The 21,103-nt window shown below is 38.8% G+C and overlaps 1 protein-coding gene across 1 annotated transcript; it reads right to left on the bottom strand.

The window, feature by feature from the left end:
• Positions 1-1,207: 1,207 nt before the first annotated feature.
• Positions 1,208-17,967, bottom strand: LOC129945083 (putative mediator of RNA polymerase II transcription subunit 17). Its single transcript, XM_056054744.1, has 3 exons — positions 17,650-17,967; positions 13,242-13,477; positions 1,208-1,430 (listed from the first exon to the last, which is right to left on the bottom strand). The coding sequence occupies exons 1-3, from the start codon at positions 17,965-17,967 to the stop codon at positions 1,208-1,210; spliced, it is 777 nt and encodes a 258-aa protein (XP_055910719.1).
• Between the last annotated feature and the right edge of the window lie 3,136 nt (positions 17,968-21,103).

The following is a 21,103-nucleotide window of genomic DNA, read 5'->3' as shown; positions in this document are numbered from 1 at the left end:
TCAGCCCCCGATGATGCACCAGAGGCCTTCAAGATTCTCGCCGCATGCCGCCTTTGTCGATAAAGACCTTTAGAGATTTTTCCATTTCTGGAAGTGTTCTCAGTAGTAGTGGTAGGGCCATTTTTCACAACCCTGCCACTACTGAAAATAGGTATCGCTACCTTTTTATTCTCGTTGCTACAACAGCAGAGGAGGGTCCGTGGTTAGCCACTACTCCCTTCTCTGTGTTGGCCGCAAGAGATACGACAGCAGGCTTTGACACCAAGCTGCCGCCCGGTCCTGAAGTGATACCGGTCTCACATGTGTTTTTGTTTTTGTTGTTTGTTTTGTACATTTTGGTCCCACGAGACGCGAAGAAAAAAGGTCCATCTGCACAGAGATTCGCATGTACAGATAAGGCTAGTTAATCCGGAGGTCGCCAGGTATCCGGATACTCCGTTAGAGACTGGGCTATTTTTGAATTGGGCCCCCAGCCAGGCTGATCATCGGCACGGGTCGTTTAACACCTTAGATCCAGCCCAATAATGATGAGAGGTGGTGGGGAGGAAGAGAAAGGGTGAGGAGTCAGTTGACGTTAATTCATCATTCTGACTTGTAAGGAAAAGATTGGGATTCGGTAACAGCAATTCAACTAGGTTTCCTAGAGTGAGAAGGAGTATAGGAGATAGGACCGTTGCTAGCTTTTTCGCCATTACAAACGTGGGAGGTGGGATAAGAGTTGGTGACATAAGCGTAGGCCGGTATGCCTTGTTTATGTGGGAATGGATGAAGATTTTGGGAAGGTAGAGGGATAAGAACGTCCTTTAGTTTCAGGACTTATCTTGAGAAAATTCTCGAGAATCATTGACCTTACTCAGCTTCTACAACTCGACAAGTTCGACGTTCAGAGTAGAAGAAAAAACTAAACCTTAATTAAACAAAAATGTCGTGCCGAATTTGCCGCAAAAAAACCAGTGGTTCTGAAGTGAAAGTGGAGTGCACCGAATGTCAAAAGTTTTTTCATGCAAAATGCGTTAAATTAACAGCCAACGAAATTGACTTTCTGACAAAAGAAAAAATAGCATATAGGTGCCCTTCCTGCTGCAAACAGCGTCGAGCTTCTATGTCATGTGAGTCACCTCTGCCATGTACTCAGCACTCTCCACCTTCCACCTTGTCTACCACTGTTATTGCAAATTCTGCTTCAACACAACAATCTGGTTCATCATCAACCATTACTACCACAGCTACTGCTACCAGCACCACTACTAACACCAATAACACCGCCAACCCCGCCAACACCACCAACACCGCCAACCCCCCCAACACCGCCAACCCCGCCAACACCGCCAACACCGCCAACATCACCAACATCACCAAGACCGCCAACCCCGCCAACACAGCCAACACCGCAACCCCCGCCAATACCTAGTTCATCACCACACCATTGCCTGAAGAAGAAATAAAAGCTGTGACCTTAGAAATGATTTATTCTGAAGTTGTCTTGATGAAACAATATCACAAGACACAAATCGATGCACTTGTCGCCAAAAACATTGAAAGTGATAAAAAAATACTTGCACTAGAAGAAAAGGTCAACAACCTAGAGCAACAGCTTCTTGCGAACTGCATTGAAATTTATAACGTTCCAAATAACAACAACACCTTAACGAACGTTGATATCGCTCTCAAAGTCTTGTGCGATGGTTTAAACGTAAACATAAACAAAGCAGACATTGATCAATGTTATATGAAAAAAATAACAACAAAACCATCTTCTAATGCTAATGCTTCTAACAAAAATGTAAAGAGCACCAACACCAACATTCTTCGTGTAAAATTGGTTTCACAACTGATGAAGGAAAAGATCATGAAAACAAAAAGAGAAAGAAGAGATCTGCTTACAACTAATCTGTTTGATGCGAAAAGAAAATCAGAAAATATTTTTGTGAACGATTGCTTAACATATGAGACTCGCCAATTGCTTAACAAGGCATTATCACTGAAAACTGTGATGGGATTTAAATATGTTTGGACTAAGAATGGGAGAGTTTATATGCGTAGGAGTGAGGGTGACAAACCAGTAAGAATATTTTGTGCTGCTGATTTTGATAAAATATGAATATTAATAGTTCTATTTCTGTCCCTCCTTCAGTCCCTGAAATATGTGTTTATCCAGTCATTGCATCTAATTTTGTTGATAATTGTTTTTGTTTACATCAAAATATTCGTAGTTTAAGAAAAAAAATTTCATCTTTTTTAGCGCATATTGAAACGTTTAATTGCTTACCTGTTGTTGTTGTTTTGAGTGAGATTTCGATCTACGAAAATGAATTAAGTTTATATAATATTCAAGGTTATTCAATGTTTGCTAATTGCAATGAAGTATATGCCTCAGGTGGTATAGCTGCTTATGTAAGAGATGATATTTTTTGTGAAAGCTCAAAAGTTGAAATTACAAGTGCGGATGTATTGAAGTTATCATTTTGTTATAAAAATGATAGCTATGTCATGTATTGTATATATAGGCTGCATAGTTTTTGTAAAAGTATTTTCATTGATGAATTGAGCAATGTCTTGAGTATAACTAAGGCCAAGAACTTAATCTTATTAGGTGACATAAATATTGACATTTTAAATGAAACGGATAAAGATTCTGAAAATTATTTACTACTTATGGCAGCTAATGGTCTTAAAAGTTACATAAACGAAGTAACTCGTGTGACAGACTCTTCTAGTACTTGTATAGACCACATATTTGATAGGTTTAATAATTACAAGAAATCTTCAAATGGAAAAGTGTATGATCTAATGATAACAGACCACAGAATGATAGCGATGACTAATTTTTTGAATTCGAACTTAACGGCACGTCAAAAAAATGTCAAAAAAACCATTAATTATATTGATTACTTTTTACTAAATCAGTGCTTAAAATATGAATTCTGGGATCCAGTGTTTTTAGAAAGTGACCCTTCTGAAGCTTTTGATGTATTCTTTTCAATCTTAGAAAAGCATATCAAATCTTGTACATCTTCGTCAACCAAAAGTTCAAGGTTGAAGCATTTAAAGCCTTGGATGAATAAAGGGCTCCTCAAACTCATAAATAGGAAGAAGCTTTTAGTAAAAAATGTAAAAAACATCCGCTTAATGAAAGTCTTAGAAATCACTATATTTCTCTCTGTAAAACTGTTAAGAAACATATTGAGGTAGCTCGGAATAATTTCTATACGGATGCGTTTTTAAAAGCTAGAGGAAATGTCAAAGAGGTATGGAGAGTTGTTGATAACATTTTAGGTAAAGAAAGGCAACCAATTGAAATAAAAAATTTAGAAGTTGATGGTGTTTCCTTTACTGATCCAAGTTCAATTTCTAATTAAATTAATGAATACTTCACTGAAATATCTGATAAAATTAAGCCTAGAGTTGATTCTTACTGTAGTTGTGATTGCTCGATGAGTTCAATTTTAATGTCTGGTATACAATGTAATAGTTTTGTCTATAATTCTATAACATCACAAGAAATATTAAAAGTTATTCTATCGCTTAAAAACTAAAATTCAAGTACTTCTGATGGAATTTCTAGTACTCTTCTTAAAAAAATTGCATTTTATGTTGTGGATGTTTTGATGTACTTATTTAATGCAAGTGTTGAAAGCGGTTGTTTTCCTAAAAATTTAAAAAGAGCCGAAGTTATTCCGCTGTTTAAAAAAGGTAAAAAAAATAATATATCAAACTATAGACCGATTTCTTTGCTTCCAACTATCTCCAAAGTTTTCGAAAAACTTATGAAGGTGCGAATCATGTCGTTTTTGGATAAAAATAACTTTTTTAGTAAAAACCAATTTGGTTTTAGACAAAACATGTCTACAGAAGATGCTATTCTACGATTATGTAGTGAATTATATGGCAGCCTTAATGCAAATAAGTCCACCATTGCACTTTTTGTTGACATGACAAAAGCATTAGATATGGTTGAACACAGCATTCTTCTCGATAAACTTTACAGTGCAGGTTTTAGAGGAAAAACTTTTGAATGGCTTCAATCCTATTTGATAGAAAGGGAACAAAAAGTTGTTGTAAATGGGACCTATAGCGATTCCCGTTATTTAAAAAATGGTGTTCCACAAGGATCTGTCCTTGGTCCGTTATTTTTCCTATTTTATATAAACTCAATATTCGAGTTAAAACTTAATGGATCATCTTCTGCTTTTGCAGATGATATAGCCTTCACTTATCAATTTAGCACGTTATTTGATTGTATAACAAAAATTGAAGAAGATCTAGAAACACTAAGGACATGGTTTACTGCTCATAAGCTTATCATCAGCGAAAAAACAAAACTGGTGACCTTCAAAGTATCTGGAAATAGTCTTCCTGATTACAACCTATACTTTCATGCCCATAACTGCAAAAAAATTTGTCTACCTATTCACAAGTGTGGTAGGAGCAATTTTAATCCTAGATTTCAATGCTCCAATAGTTGTTTTAAAATCGAATCAGTATTGCATTTTAAATATTTAGGGGTTTTAATTGATTCAAATTTGAACTGGAAGGAACATACTCCCACTTTAAAATCGCATTTGATGTTGGTTTCTCGGAAAATTTATCTTATAAAACCATTTTGCTCAAAAAAAGTATTAAAATGTATTTATAACGGTCTTGCACAGTCAAAACTTCAATATGGTATAACCAGTTGGGGTGGGTGCTATGCTAATAATTTTAGACCTCTATTGATAGCACAAAAACACTTGATAAGAATTATTTCTAACAAAAATCGATTAGCTTCAAGTTGGCCCCTATACAAGGAATTGCAAATTCTACCAATGAGACATCTCTATGTTTTTAAAGTACTCAAAGAATTTTTTAAACAAAGTGGCAACATCCCCAGTAGAAACTCAGAAATTTATGATCTACGCACAAACAGCTTGCACCTTATGAATGAACCTTTCACTCGTAGAACACATTTTTCACTTTTTTACATCGCTACAGCACCTAAATTTTTCAATAAACTGCCTGTTTTTATCAGAAACACTACCCGGTTGAGTTCTTTTTTGAAAAAAGTCAAGGACTGGCTATTCACTGTTGAAACTGAGCATATTAAATCCATTTTAAGAACCCCAAAATAATTAAAAAAAAAAATAAATTGGGTGGCGCAACAGTCCATGAAGAACTAGGGCCTAGTGACTTACAACTCTCAACCATTCCTGTGTGTGAGTAATGTTGTCAGGAATGGAGGGGACCTACAGTTTATATGCCGAATCCGAACGGCTAATTTGAGAAAGCACTTTTTCATGACAAGAGTTACTCTTGGAGAATTTGTCAATTCCTCGCAAGAGGCAGTACCCGTGAAAAGACTTTAGATGGCATAGGCAGGGATCGAACCCTAGACCTCTAGCATGACAGCCCAACGCACTAACCATCATGCCACGGGTACTACCCCAAATTAATTATCAGCACAAAATAACAATAATTAATTTACATTTTGAAATTGTTAAGTTAATTTTTTACTATTTCTTCCTACGTTTTTTGATTTTTTCTTCATTTTTATCTTTCTTCTTCATTTTTATCTTTTAATTCTACTTTTGTATCTTAAATTAAATAATTGTATAATGATTAAAATATTGTGTTCATTTATTATAATTATAATAACGAATTTACTTTGTACTGATTGTCACCCCACATCAGACCTTTATTGAAATTATTTATTGAAACGTGTCATTCAACACTAACTTAATAAGTTAAAGAATGATTACTATTTTTTACTTCATTCAATTTAATTTAATTAGTATAATTGTATCTAGCTTTAAGTAATTTATATGAATGAATAAAAACAAAATGAAATAAAATGAAAATTAAACTACTCGATTCTTTTAAATACGGTTTAAATACGTTACGGTGTTTTTTTCGCCACCTTTGAAATCGTCGTCGTTATTCGTACGATTAGAAAAGCGAGATATTGCATCGGCCACATTTTCCTCCGATTTAAAGTATCGTATTTAACACTGAAAAGCTGAAAGACGAAAATCCCATCTACTGGCGGACATTTGTGTAATACCTTTCTTATTCCCAAAAATTGCGATAAGAGGTTTGTGATCCGTTACTTAATCAAAAAACCTTCCGATGAAATACTGAAAGAATTTTCTTGTAGCATTAACAATGGCTAGTAATTCTGCTCGAAGCTACAAAAAGATTTGGAACAGGAAAATTCGTTATAGTTTTATCGCGATTGACTTTTACTTACTCACTTACTTAAGGTGGCGCTACAGTCCTGTGTGAACTAGGGCCTCACCCAACAAACTTCTCCATCTAGCTCGGTCCCTAGCCAGATGTCTCCAGTTTCGCGCTAGATGTTGGGTGAGGTCATCTTCCACTTGTGCGCGCCACCTGATCCGCGGTCTTCCTCTACTGCGCTGTCCTGTGGGTGCGGATTCAAAGACTTTGTCGTTTGACTTTTACACTTCTTCTAAGTCTGCGTCGGTGTACAGCCCGTACAGTTCGTCGTTCCATCTTCTCCTCCACTCCCCTTCGATGCATATGGGACCGTACATCACACGAAGAACTTTTCTCTCGAAGCGACTCAAGGTGCTTTTATCGGCTTTTGTCATGGTCCATGCTTCTGCACCGTATAGCAGGACGGGGATGATAAGGGTCTTATATAGCAACACTTTGGTCCCTCGAGAGAGGAATTTAACACTCACTTGCTTTCTTAGTCCAAAGAAACAGCGGTTAGCAAGAGTTATTCTGCGTTTTATCTCAGCGCTGGTGTTGTTTTCTGCGTTTACAGCGGAGCCTAGGTAGACGAAGTCCTTGACTACCTCAAAGTTTTGTCTGTCGATTGTGACGTTTTGACCAAAACGTCGGTGTTGTATGTCCTTTCTAGACGACAGCATGTACTTTGTTTTGCCCTCATTAACCGTTAAACCCATTTTTGCCGCCTCTGCCTCAATACTCACAAAAGCCCCATAGACATCACGCTGAGTTCTTCCGATTATGTCAATGTGATCAGCACATGCCAGTTATTGGACAGACTTTTGAAAGATAGTGCCTCTAGTGTTCACGTGTGAGCTCTGTACTATTCTTTCAAGCACGATGTTAAAAAAATCGCATGACAGCGCATCACCTTGTCTTAAACCTTTTTTAACATCGAAAGATTCTGTTGAGTTGTTTCCAACCTTTATGGAGCAGCGTGAATTCTCCATGGTCATCCTGCACAAACGGACGAGTTTGGCAGGGATGCCAAAACTAGACATGGCTCTATACAGCTCGTCCCTGTAGATGCTGTCATATGCGGCCTTGAAATCGATGAAAAGATGGTGGGTGTCGATTGGGTGTTCTTGAGTTTTTTCCAGGATCTGCCGTAATGTGAATATTTGATCAACTGTGGACTTTCCTGGTCTAAAACCACACTGATAAGGACCTATCAGGTTGTTGACGATGGGCTTTAGACGTTCACATATTACGGCAGAGAAGATTTTATAGGCGATGTTAAGTAGACTGATTCCTCTATAGTTGGTGCAGTTTAGAGGGTCTCCTTTTTTCAGAATCGGGCAAAAAATACTGAGGTTCAATTCATCGGGCTTTCTTCCGATCATATCTAACAGATAAGTTGGTGCATGCTCCTAACCAACTTATCTCCAGCTGCTTTAAAGAGCTCGGCATTCAAGCCTTCCGCTCCAGCGCAGCGGCTTTATTAGACTTCAACTTAGATATGGCAATCTTTACTTCGTCTAAGTCGGGAGGATAGGATTGTTGGCTTTCGTCGTCTATATTGAATGGATCATCCTGCCTGATAGCGGAATTCAGTTCTTCGTCGCCGTTATACAGTCTGCAGAAGTGGTCTTTCCATATCCTCAGCATTGACTGAGGTTCCACTATGATGTTTCCACTTTCGTCTTTGCAGCCTTCGGTTCTAGGTTTATGTACCTGTGAATTTTGTTTCACCTGTTCATAACACATTCGAACCTCATTCCTGCTTTTATACCTCTCAACATCTTTCACCGCACGCTCCTCATGCCCTCTCCTTTTCTTTCTGAGAAGTCGGCGTTCCTCTCGCCTCTTCTGCTCATAGAGCTCACTTTGCGTGCCTGTTGTTTGGCTGCATTTGCCTGCCGACATTCCTCATCAAACCAGGGATTCCTTGTTGGTGGCTGTTTGAAACTGGTTTTCGATACATTGTGTTGGCGGCAGAGAACTTCAAGAGAGGTTACTTGTAACTTGGTCGGAAAAGGATTTGGCGATCTCTGGCGATTGTAGCCGTTCGACGTTGTATCTTCTCTGGAAGCTGGAAGCGTGTCTGGCGTCGATCGCAATATAGTCAATCTGGTTGACGGTAGATTGATCTGGAGAAGTCCAAGTTCCTTTGTGGATGTTGAGATGTGGTAAACGCGTACTAGCTACCATGACGTTTCGCCCCGCAGCAAAATCTATAACCTGAATCCATTGTCGGAAGTGTTGTCGTGTAGGCTGTTTTCCCGATTATTCCACCAAAGATGCCTTCCCTTCCTAGCTTGGCATTAAAATCGCCCAGGACTATTTTAATATCGTAGCTAGGGCACTGCTCATACGTTTTGTCTAGGAGCTCAAAGAACATATCTTTGGTGTTGTCATCTTTGGCTCAAAGAACATATCTTTGGTGTTGTCGTCTTTCTCTTCTGTGGGGGCGTGCGCGCATGTCACGCTAATGTTGCCGAATTTAGCCTTAATGCGTATGGTCATGAGGCGCTCATTGATGCACCTATAGCTCAAGACTTCTTGACTAAGTCTGGCTCCAATGACGAAGTCGCATCCAAATAAGCACTGTTGGTTTTCGTGGTAGCAGTCACCATAGTAAATATGGCAGTTTTTCATCCTCTTTTTGCCCGGCCTATCCCATCGTATTTCCTGGATGGCGATGATATCTGCTTTATAGCGGTCTAGGGCCTCCGCTAATTCTTCGGCCGCACGTGGTCTGTTAAGGGACCTAACATTCCATGTGCATATCCGAAGTTCGTTGTCCTTTATTCGTTTGCGTTGGTTGTCAACAGTAAATCCGTCCGTATCCTAGGCTTGTTGGTGCTTCGCAACTATGAAAGCTTTTACGTGGCCAGGAAGTCACCCCGACGCACAACCCCCAACCTGGAAGGCCAGATCCTAAGTATAACTCCAAGGATGGGGAGCCGAATAAAACCGCTCCTATAAGGTGTTCACTAAGTAGTTCAACCTTACTGGAACTGTAGACGCCACTTTTGATTCCATCTCGGGAATTTCTCCGCTGCCGTCTGGATAAGGAGAGGTGCCTTAGTGGAAACACCTCCCCCAACCTCTCTCGTTTGCTGCCCCCAACAACTTTCCACTGTTGTTGGAACCCAATCTTCAGTTAAGGTACTAGGCACCCGATGTTCACCACGGGGAGGTGAGATTAGGAGTTGATAAACAGAGGTTGGTTTGAAGAAAAACCTGTGGACGCTTATGTCCTCTTGAATGCACATGTCTACCATTTGAACATCAATCGATTGACTTTTATCAGACCTTTACTCGAAATTAGATACACCAAATAATAAATTTCTTCTTTCACGAACACTCATTTAGTTTTATTTAATTTCAGTACCGAATTGTCTAATCTTTTAATCTTAATTCTATCATCTACTCCCTCGATACCACGTAAAACTTTTGCTTTATACCAAAGGTAGATTATCTATAAAGAAGTTTAAGTAACTCTGCGGTTGACTTAATCATGTATTTGACTTTCGACTTTAACGAAAATTGGTTCCACGTTACTCTCAACTTCAAGGCTAACTTTGCAATTTTTTAATTTACCATAAACGTCAGAAAAAAGTGAATTGTATTTTTTAAAATCGTTTTTAAAATTTCGTCATCTATTTATTTGTATTTGTTTAATTTGAAAAACTTTGAGAAAATCTCTTCCAACGATTGGGTTACCGTAACCAGTATTTCTGGCTCAATTACAACAATATTATAAGATATTTTAAGTTTAAAATATATAATTTTAACTCTTAGAAGAAGAAGTTTTTTTTGACGTCTAGATGAGAAGTGGATAATTCATTGTAACAAAAGAGCTGATATCCAAAACTCATTGTGGAATGTATTTAATAATGGAAGATGTATGGTGTTGCCAAATGCATACATCACACTGCTGGTTTCTCGTATATCGTTTACTTCATAAAATGGAATGTAGCCATTGATTGTATTCACATGTATTCACCAATACGGAATTTGAGACAGGTGACCTAAAATGGAATTTGAGGGTGTTTTTTCTGACAAGGCGGGTACCGGTCGGTTCTCTTGGTAAGTACATTTATGCTAATAACCAAAATAAAAAAAGTCTGCTACTTATTAGCCTTCTATTACAATATCTAATACATTTACTGTCAAAATTGTAGCATATTGAAATGACATTGATGGTATGTGTAAAAAAAATAAACAAAACGTAACGTAATTTTTGTCGAGATAGTTTGCATTGCCTAGTTTTAATGGGCGCATGTCTAAATCATCCATCATTTCTCAAATTTGAACAGTTATTATTGAAGCACTGGATGTCGTTCGTCAAAAATTCGTCCAAAATTTCGGACACTTCGGTTAAAATACGTTTCGGTTTTATAAATATTGTTACGTATGGCAACTCTGGCCATACGTATAGTCTTTGTTACCAATATATTTATACACGAATAATAAGTTCTACACCAATTCAGGAGAATAAAAGTGGTTTTTTTATATACTTTTTCCCACAGAAAAAGTTACCGAGTTTTTTTTTCGTTCGGACTTTATAATGGTGCGAACATTATGGTCAATCGAGCCACGATTAAAAAAAAAAAAGAAAAGCGACGTATGGATTCAATACACGGGAGTGAAAAAATGAAAAAAAAAAAACAGTGCGAGGAACGCGGTAGTAAAAAAAAAGGAGACAGACCAGGAACAAGAGGATCTAGCAGAAGGGATCCGTCTAGGAGAACATAAAGTCAAGGAAAAAGCAGCCCAGGAGGAGCAAGGAGGAAGCAGGAGCGTGTAAATTTAAGGTAACATGGTCGGCTGTACAACTGGAAAATGTACAGTTTGATCATGAAGAAAATATGAATCTATATATCATACATAACGCATGAATTGGGAAATTCAGTTATGTTTTGGAGTTATTTGCGTCTATTTTGTCCGTCTGTGTGCCTTACAACCACACAGATTGGGCAAAATATTACTTTTATTGCGTTTATTTTGTCAGTCTGTGTGCCTTACAACCACACAGATTTGTCAAAATATATTTTTTTTTTGCGTTTTTCGGCTATTTTGTCCCTCTGTGTGCCTTACAACCACACAGATTGGTCAAAGTACTACTTTCATTGCGTTTATTTGCGTCTATTTTGTCAGTCTGTGTGCCTTACAACCACGCAGATTTGTCAAAATATAATTTTTGCGTTATTTGCGGCTATTTTGTCCGTCTGTGTGCCTTACAACCACACAGATTGGTCGAAATAATATCTTTTTTGCGTTCTTGCGTTATTTGCGCTAAATATTATTTTATTTTGAATTATTGCCTTTGTGCATCTGGCATGGGTGACGAAGTATGTATAACATACATCACGGGGAAATACCCACGTTTCTTTGTGTGCGTGGTCAGACTTGTTTGGGCTGCGTCGGTAGCTTGCATTAAACAAGAAACTCAACGACACATCACAGAAATAGGTGGGGGAAAACAAATTTCAACTACCAGATCACCACCACCAACAACACAAAACCTGTCGAGCGTCAATGCTTCGACTTAGTATATAAAATACTAACACAAACCACCACCATCGAATCAGCCATCCATCGCACTAGAGAGAGGGAGAGAAAAATATCACGTCAAACGAGAACGGCAGCAGCGACGGCGTCGCTCGGTGCAAATTTTTCCTCTAGGTAGTCAGTTGCATACGAGAAGTCGAGAAGTGAGCTAAGAATTAAACAAGTAGTAAAATAAAGGAAAATAATTTAAAGAACAAATAATTTAAAGGAAAAATAATCAAAAATTAAAAGTGAAAAATCAAAACAGGAAAATAATTGAAGATTAAAGCTATAAACAATTGGTGATTACAAGGAAAAAACAAAACAGGAATGGCGGATAAAAAAGGTGAGTGAATTAAAACAAACCAAAAGGATAAATATAACGGAAGAAATAAATAGTGCTTGTGTTGTGTGGTGAAAGTGTGGTTAGAAAATAAAAGAGGAAAGGGAAAAAGTGGGAAGTAATTCGAGAAAAAAAAATTATATGAAATAATTTGGGGTAGATATAAAATTATAGGAAATAATTTGGTGGGGATATAAAATGAAAGGAAATATTTTGGTGTGGATATAGGATAAAGGAAATATTATGGTGGCTTTGTATATTAAAACTATAGTACTCTCATGAGCAAAATTTTTTAGGGCAACAGATTGCCGAGCTATTGGCGCTAGTAGAAGCGAGAGAAAAATATTATTTCTTTTTCCATAAGCAGCCAGCAGAATAAGGGAGATAATTATTTATCCACCCAAAATATCTACACAATTTCCTTCATTCTATTTTAGTCTATCCTTGTAAATGTTTTCATATACAAAGCTACCATATGAAGGCCAATAAATTTGTTTTTGTTTTTTCTTTATATGAATGCACTTTTATATGAAAAAAAAAAATGGCTGAACATTGTGTCCAATAAGGGAATGAATGAAATTTTGAATGCTTACATCACCTGTTAAGGATCTTTTACCGATTTTTGTTTTTATTTACATTCATAAGGCTGCTTCTCTTTGTGTACGATCTTTATACATATATCTATGCACAAAGGTTTGTATTATGAATGCAAAGCTACGATTCGATTTTTGTATTGCAGATCTTTGTAAAGAAGAAGAATATGGGGGTAGTTATACGTTTGTATATAGTTACAGTCACTCTCAAAATTGAGCGTACACTTACAAGAAATCGAGTTATATGGTTTTTTAAGTGATTAAAATGCAACATTTTTGGTAACTTTTTTTAAATTTCTTTTATTTAATATATTTACTTACATAAACAAAAGAAAAATTATGAAAAACAATAAACAAAACAGAATAACAATTCTAAAACTTAAAAATGGTTAAAATTCATGACACAAAATTGAGCGTACATTTGAAGAAATATGTGGAAAAAAAAGTTATAAGGTGGTAAAAATAAAAAATTAATATTTTGTAGGACCACCTTTAGCCTCTATCACAGCTTGTAGGCGCCGCTGCATCGATTCCACAAGTTTTGTTGTGAAAGAAGAGGGGATATTCTCCCAAACTTTGTAATCTTCGCCTTCAATTCGTTTTTGTTGCTTGGATTGAAATTCTTGAGCCTTCGCTTGATTTCTTCCCACAAGTGCTCAATCGGATTGAGGTCCGGTGACTGAGGTGGGGTCTTCAGCTGGTTTCTGGCATTATACAGCAACCATTCCTTCACAACAAACGACGTGTGTTTCGGGTCGTTATCCTGTTGGAAGTAAAATTCAGCTGATAAATTTAGTTTTTCCGCATGTTTCTTTTGAGAATATCCAGAAATTTAAACTTGTCCATAATTGTGTCAATGAACTCAAATCTTCCCGTTCCACTTGCAGCCATAGACCCCCATAACATGACACTACCTCCACCATGTTTCACAGTGGGACTCGAATTCTCTTTTTTAAACTCAGTATTTGGCTTTCTCCAAACGATTTGTCTTCCGTCAGAACCAAATAAGTTGACCTTAGTTTCGTCTGAGAACAAAACGTTGTCCCAGAAACTTTGAGGCTTGTTGAGGTGCTCCCTAGCGAACTCAAGGCGCTTTCGCCTATTCATCTTCGAAGTGAAGGGTTTTTTCCTAGCAACTCTCCCATTAACATTGTTCCTCCGAAGGACACGACGAACAGTTTCGGTAGATACTGGTCTCTGAATAACAGCCGCCATCTTCGCTGCCAGCTTGGGTAGACTTATTTTTGGTTTTTCTTTAACTTATCGCAAAATTACTCTCTCATCTTGTTGAGACAACATTTTTTTCGTCCCCTTCCAGCTTTGTTAAAGATCGTACCTTCGTAACGAAATTTGTTTATAATTTTTTGCACCGTGGAATGAGTTCGCCCGACAATATCACCAATTTCCCGCAAAGATTTTCCTTTTAAATGTAATTTTAAAATTAGCTGCCTTGTAGAAATGTCGGTTTCTTTTCTTTTATCTGCCATTTTACAAAAAAACTTTAAAAGGAGTGAATTTTTGCGACTCTTGAAATCTCGACAGTAACTACAATCAAATTTAATGTAGTGAGTTCATTGACACAATTATGGACAAGTTTAAATTTCTGGATATTCTCAAAAGAAACATGCGGAAAAACTAAATTTATCAGCTGAATTTTACTTCCAAAAGGATAACGACCCGAAACACACGTCGTTTGTTGTGAAGGAATGGTTGCTGTATAATGCCAGAAACCAGCTGAAGACCCCACCTCAGTCACCGGACCTCAATCCGATTGAGCACTTGTGGGAAGAAATCAAGCGAAGGCTCAAGAATTTCAATCCAAGCAACAAAAACGAATTGAAGGCGAAGATTACAAAAATTTGGGAGAATATCCCCTCTTCTTTCACAACAAAACTTGTGGAATCGATGCAGCGGCGCCTACAAGCTGTGATAGAGGCTAAAGGTGGTCCTACAAAATATTAATTTTTTATTTTTACCACCTTATAACTTTTTTTTCCACATATGTCTTCAAATGTACGCTCAATTTTGTGTCATGAATTTTAACCATTTTTAAGTTTTAGAATTGTTATTATGTTTTGTTTATTGTTTTTCATAATTTTTCTTTTGTTTATGTAAGTAAATATATTAAATAAAAGAAATTTAAAAAAAGTTACCAAAAATGTTGCATTTTAATCACTTAAAAAACCATATAACTCGATTTCTTGTAAGTGTACGCTCAATTTTGAGAGTGACGTATGTATATTTTGGCTGGTAGGTATTTTGCTTTTATTTGGCATTAAGTTTTTCTGCAATATTTGAAGATTAGATTTGTTTGACCTTTAAAGTTTTTTTGTAGATAAGTTATCAATTGGTAGGTGATTTTTTTTCAGGATGTGGGTTTGATCTCAAATTACTCTGGATCTATTTGCGCAGTCATGAGTACGTCTCTGTTCTCTTCAGTTCTTTGGAGTTTAAGACACGGAAGGTCATTATCGTTTTTTGTTGATTTTTGGAAACATACTAGGGTCACTCGAATTAACTGACCGGATCTTGCGGTCCCAGTACTTGTTAATTGATAACCTGTAGTTCTCCTTAATCAACAGATTGACATTTTTTATTGACGATTTCAGTGTCCTAACCTCCAAGTCGCGTGGATCTGTAAGTCGTCTGTGCAAGTTTTTGAGTCTTGTCAGTAAGCCACTCTTGTGCCTGCGTAGTGCGTCAATTGTCGCGTTTCTGTAAGCGTCCATTTGGTCCCGTTCTTTGTACTTTGGGATTGTCCGTTCCATCGTTCGTTTTATTGTTTCGTCCATCTGTTGTAAGTGTTGGTCAATTTCTGTGTTTGTCAGGTTTCTGTTGTTTGCTGGGGCTATGTCACTCGAACGAAGTTCTCTCGCTAAGGCGTTGGTGAAACGAGGCCAACGCATCTTACTGTAATTGTAAGAGTGCGTTGCAACGTATTCCTCCATCTCCACGCGTTCGTTCGGAATCTGCATTACAGCAGCCAGTCCGCAGTGATCACTGTCGTACTCGACTGTCTGTAAGCAGTTTCGCGGGTGATTACCCACTCTGTCTGTTACTGTCAGTCTAGTATCGTACAGCAAAAGATCCAGAAAGGAGCCGCTTCTTGGATACGATGGCTTTTCGGTAGCCAGCATGTCGACGCCATATTCAACGCTGTAAAGATTCATCAAATTAAAAAGATGATTACCTCTGGGATTACTATGTTGATTTCCCCAATCTTCATGTTTTGCGTTCAAATCACCGGCCAAGATGAAATAGTTTTCTTCCAAGCTCAGTTTCAGTTCCCTAAAAAGAATCTCGAGTTCTGACGCACAGTAAGTAACCTGCGGAACTCCAGCCGCAATCATATACATCCGCTTCCCTTGAGTGAGAGAGATGCATACAACGCAAACTTCTAGCGTCTTGAGCTTTCGCAATTCATTGTTGTATATGACTTTATAATTAATGCCTTTTCGTATAAAGAGAGCGACACCGCCCCCTTGAGTGGAGTCGGGCCGGTCTCTTCTTACGATATTGTAATTTTTTTGAGTCAATTTGTGTTTGTGGTTTAGCTTAGTTTCGCTAGCCATAAACACATCGGGACTGTAGTCTGTCAACAATTGGAACATATTGGCTCTTCGTTCAATCATAATCAGTACATTTACATTCACAGCAAGGACTTTAAGGCGCGTCTCCGGCAGCGCGCCCATTATTGTCTAAATTGCACCAGGCCAGGCAACAAAGAGTAGAGATGATCTACCCTTTTGCCTTGCTCCTTTATCTGACTTTGCAGTCCTGTTAGTTGACCTTGAATGCTCAACAACAAGGCTTCAATGTCAGGCTGCACCTCTGGTGCCTTAGGTACAGGGGCCTTTGGAGCAACCGTTGGTGGAGCCTGTCTCGTGTTCCCACTCCCTGACACCATTTGGGCGTAAGAGAATTTGGGATCCACGAATTTTTGTATTGGAGCCTGTCGAACTGTTCGACTTCTTTCGGCTTTTTGACTGGCCTGTTTTTGTTTAATTTCTTGGACCTTAGGGCAACCCCTATAACTAGCCGTTTACCCTTGGTTTCCACAAAGGACACACTTGAGCAGGGTCAAATCCTCAACCCGCTCATTCCCCAGCTTACATTCTCCTTCTTTGTGGGTTTCTCCGCACCTGACATAACGCAACTGCATATTGCAGTTGGCATGGGCATGGCCAAACCTCTGGCACTTCGTACATTGTAGAATGTCGTCGTGCCTTTTTAATGTCGCCCAGCGTACAGCTTGATTGTCGAGAGATTTGATGCCCTTGACACTATTAAAACTGCTTTGGGGCGATAATGTTACGAGAAACATTGGCAGCCTATAGTAGTGAAAGGCTTGACCCCGATAAAATTGAGATCGTCAATAGCTTTTTGGCGGAGCTCAGCTAAGAGCTCCTCCGGTTCCGTGCAGGAACTTATGCCCTTCAGAAGGACCGTCTTAAATTTCTCACATTTGGGCGTGTAGCTGAAGAACTCAGCTGTGGCCTCTTTTAATAATTCTTTCACTAGCTTGTATTCGGCCAGTGAGAAGCGCTGCACCGAATACCGCTTTTCTTTTTCGTTCAAAATATTAAGTAAAAAATTCCCCTTAGTATCCGACTTACATACCTGTTTCAAGTCCTGCAGGTCAACCTGATAGGTTCTAATTGGTGGCACCTTCTCCTTGGGCTGTGGTTGATTCTGATGTTGCTGCTGCTGTTTTCGCTGCTGCTGTTTCGGCTGCTGCTGTTTCGGTTGCTGCTGCTGCTGTTTCTGCTGCTGTTGTTGTTGCTGCGGCTTGGCCTTAGCCGAGGTCGATGGGCCATCAGCAATTGGGCCTGTCACTGCTGCTGGCTTCTTTTTATTTTGCTCCGCTCTTGTGTTTTTGGGAGCGGGCTTGGGTTGTGGTTGTTTTTGCTGCTGTGGTTGTTGTTTTTGCTGAAGTTGTTTTTGTTGCAGTTGGCGTTGCGCTGCCACTTGCTGCCGGCGCACTTTCTGCTTAAGCTTGAGTTGACTGAGGAGTGGCTCTATTTCCTCCTTTAGTTTTTTCAGGCTGTCTTCAAATTTATTGATGGCGGCCTGTTTAGTTTGCAGTGCCTCCATCAGTTGCTTCTCTTCTTGGAGGATTTGGTCCACCTCCCCTTCCAACGATTTATTTGTTGGCTGTTCTGGCTCCGATAGGATCTTGTTCCTATATTTCGGAGACCTAAACTGCCCTTCTTCATAGTCTGAGACGTAATCTGGGCTCCCAGAGTCGTCACTCTCCGATGTTTCGAGCTCTGACGTCACACCTTTCGTCTTTTCTTCCATTTTTTTTATTAGCGTTCCGCTTGGCTGGATTTGTTCGCTTTACCAAATTTGGAGATTTCCTTTTTCTCTTAACAATGGCCCACTGGTCCGTTGAATGGTCAGATGTTGTTTCGGTGATTTTTTGTACCGCTTCCACCACAGTAATGTGGCCTGATGTATTGGCAGAGGTATCTTTCGATACCCCTGCTTTCCTCTCCTTCTCCATTTGCTTTTTTTCCCAATCTATAAAATCTACGATTTAACGATTGTGAAAAAAATGCTTCAAGATTTCTAGTGAACTCCGCACGGGATTCAAACCCACGACCCTTGGAGTTGTGTTCGGATGCCAGTTTTTTTTTTTTTTATAATTCATTTTTTATTAATTCATTCTTAAACCTATCTTAAAGCTAGACAAAAATTCATAAAACTAGCCTAATTATCCATAACTTACAACTAACTTAATGGTCCCATACGGACACTCTAAGTTAAACTATAACACTTAAAACTAATGCCTTTCGGCCCTAAGATCTATTTTACTTCATTTAAATTTTATTTATTTTTGTATTTATTAGAAAAGTTGAAAAAAAAACTAATGTCAATATCCTTTTTTATTTTTACTTACAAACTACTTAAAATAACTCCTAAAATAAAACTTAAAACTAACTTAAACTACCTATTCTACCTATAAACTACTTAAATCTAGAACAACCACAGCAGCAAATCTAACTATCTAACATTATTTTTATATTTTGTTGTCTTTTTTTTTTTATATTCCATGTTTCTTTTTTTTTATTTTAATGTTCTTTTTTTTAATTTTTTTTTTTTTTTGTATTTTTTTAATTTTTATTTTCTATTTCTTTTTGTGCCACAATGCCTATTCTACTTAAAACTAAACCCTAAAACTATAAAACAACTATGTAAGCCGGCCAAGGCTTAAAACCCCATCCCGACTACCCAATATCAAGTGCCGATTGAAGCCACCAAAACTGGTTCTCCTGCTTCACCCTATCAGTTCGGTCCCGTTCGGACACAGCCCTACTGAACCGAAGGAGCTCTGCTCCGCCTTGTGCCATGACGTCCCGACTGTACGGGAGTCGCCTATCCACGGTTCTTCGTCTGACGTGGTAGATTAACGGAACTGCCAATCTATCCTGTATCAGACCGCATTTGTCTAAAAAGAGGAATGCCTCTGGTGGAATGAACCCGCTCAAGCGTGCACTTTCAAAATACTCGTCGTTCGGATAGAACGCCCCGAAAATTAAATTGTTGGTCGAACACATAGCTCTTGCAATGTGACCTCGAACGAGTTTTATCACGAAATTGTCAATTCTGTTGATTCGAGCCTCGCTGTATAGGACCTCGTTGGAAAAATAATGCACATAGGAAGACTCGGCTGTTCGATATAAGCCGGTACAGCGTCTTAAACACTGCCGCTCGAACACCCGAATTTTCTCCATCTGGGAAGGGGCAACGTTGAACCACACAGGACAACCATAAACGATCATTGGCCGTATGAGGGCCATGTAGCAAATTACCTTCACTCTGGGGTCAAGCCGACTGCTAAAAAACAGCCGTTTCGTCAGAGCGAAGGCTCCTCTGGCCCTGGTCAGAGCAGCATTTATATGTCTGTCGAAATATAAATACTGATCTAACCAGATACCGAGGTACTTCACTACACTTTTGCTCGCTAATGGCTGCCCATGAAGATCAACGATGACAATCTTGCGCCAATTCTTGCACGTATCCCTCGTGGCCCTAGCCAACGGAGTCCGGAACAAAATTGTCTCTGACTTCTGGACATTTATTTTCAGTTTCCAGTCGTCGCAATATCGCTGAATCTTGTCGAAATCACGCTGCAAGAGAATTCTAATAACCTCAACCTTTCGGGCCGTTCTGTACGCAATTAGATCGTTGCCTTTGTAAAACTACCTATCAGATCGCTGGTGTAAATGCTGAAGAGAATCGGCGAATTCACCGCTTCCTGTTGAAGACCATTTTTAATTGAGAATGTTGTGGTAGAAGTTACATTGCCACTTTTGACAACAAACTTTCTACCGTTAAGCATATCATAAAGTATATACAACAATGGCTTGCTTATGCCAAGCCTGCTCAGTTTTAGGTAAAGACCCTCTAACCATACGGTGTCATAGGCCTTTTCTAAATCAACCAGAACAGCACCATTGCATTGTTGTTTTGATTTATTCCATTGGATATCAGAAACGAGTTTAGACGCAGCATGAATTGTGTCATGACCCGCCTTGAACCCGAACTGTTTATCCGGAATTATTTTGTTGTCCGCAGCCCACTTAGTCAGAGCCCTATTAATGATCTTTTCGAAAACTTTGCTGATGCTCGGAAGAAGACTTATCGACCGAAGATTTGACGGGTTGGAGTTGTCCTTTCCGTTTTTCGGGAGAGGATGAACCACAGCAGTCTTCCAATGCACTGGATAATATGCATTATTCAGTGCATTGTTGAAGAGTGTGGTGTAAATGTCAATTGCTTCCGTCGGTAAATGTCTTAGTACAACGTTGGATATACCATCGACACCTGCTGACTTTTTGTTTTTTATTGAGTTGAAGATGAGCTGAAGCTCAACCTTCGTCACTAACAAGGGACTTGGTCCCGTTTGCTCGGCGATTATGGCATTTGCCAAGGAATCGTCATTGAACCGCATGAAACCACGGTTCTCAGATCGCCAATGTGTGATATCATTACGGAAGTGATTAAGTAGGGCTCTGTTTTCCAGGTCGTGGTTGGGGCGAATGCTAACATTCACCTAGTACACTTGCTGGAAAGCAGCTCCCACCGCCTCCACTTTTTCCTTCGGATCTTCAATTATGTAAAAGTCATCGTCAAAGATGGCTTCCTCTGGATCTATTTGCGCTGTCCTGAGTACGTCTCTGTTCTCTTCAGTTCTTTGGAGTTTAAGACACGGAAGGCCATTATCGTTTTTTTTCCTGAATATCTTGTTGATTTTGGGGAACATACTAGGGTCACTCGAATTAACTGACCGGATCTTGCGGTCCCAGTACTTGTTAATTGATAGCCTGTAGTTCTCCTTAATCAACAGATTGACATTTTTTATTGACGATTTCAGTGTCCTTACCTCCAAGTCGCGTGGGTCTGTAAGTCGTCTGTGCAAGTTTTTGAGTCT

This window comes from Eupeodes corollae, chromosome 2, assembly GCF_945859685.1.
Source record: "Eupeodes corollae chromosome 2, idEupCoro1.1, whole genome shotgun sequence".
Classification (NCBI taxonomy): Eukaryota; Metazoa; Arthropoda; class Insecta; order Diptera; family Syrphidae; genus Eupeodes; species Eupeodes corollae.
The sequence above is the reverse complement of the archived record's forward strand: the minus strand, read 5'-3'. Positions and strand labels throughout refer to the sequence as shown.

Coding starts and splice junctions, on each gene's coding strand:
- LOC129945083 (XM_056054744.1), bottom strand. CDS start 17,967: ATGGAAGAAAAGACGAAAGGTGTGACGTCAGAGCTCGAAACATCGGAG. Junction 13,478..17,649: donor AACTCAAGCTTAAGCAGAAA/GTGCGCCGGCAG, acceptor TATTCTCAAAAG/AAACATGCGGAAAAACTAAA. Junction 1,431..13,241: donor TTGAAGGCGAAGATTACAAA/GTTTGGGAGAAT, acceptor TTTCTTCTTCAG/GCAATGGTGTGGTGATGAAC.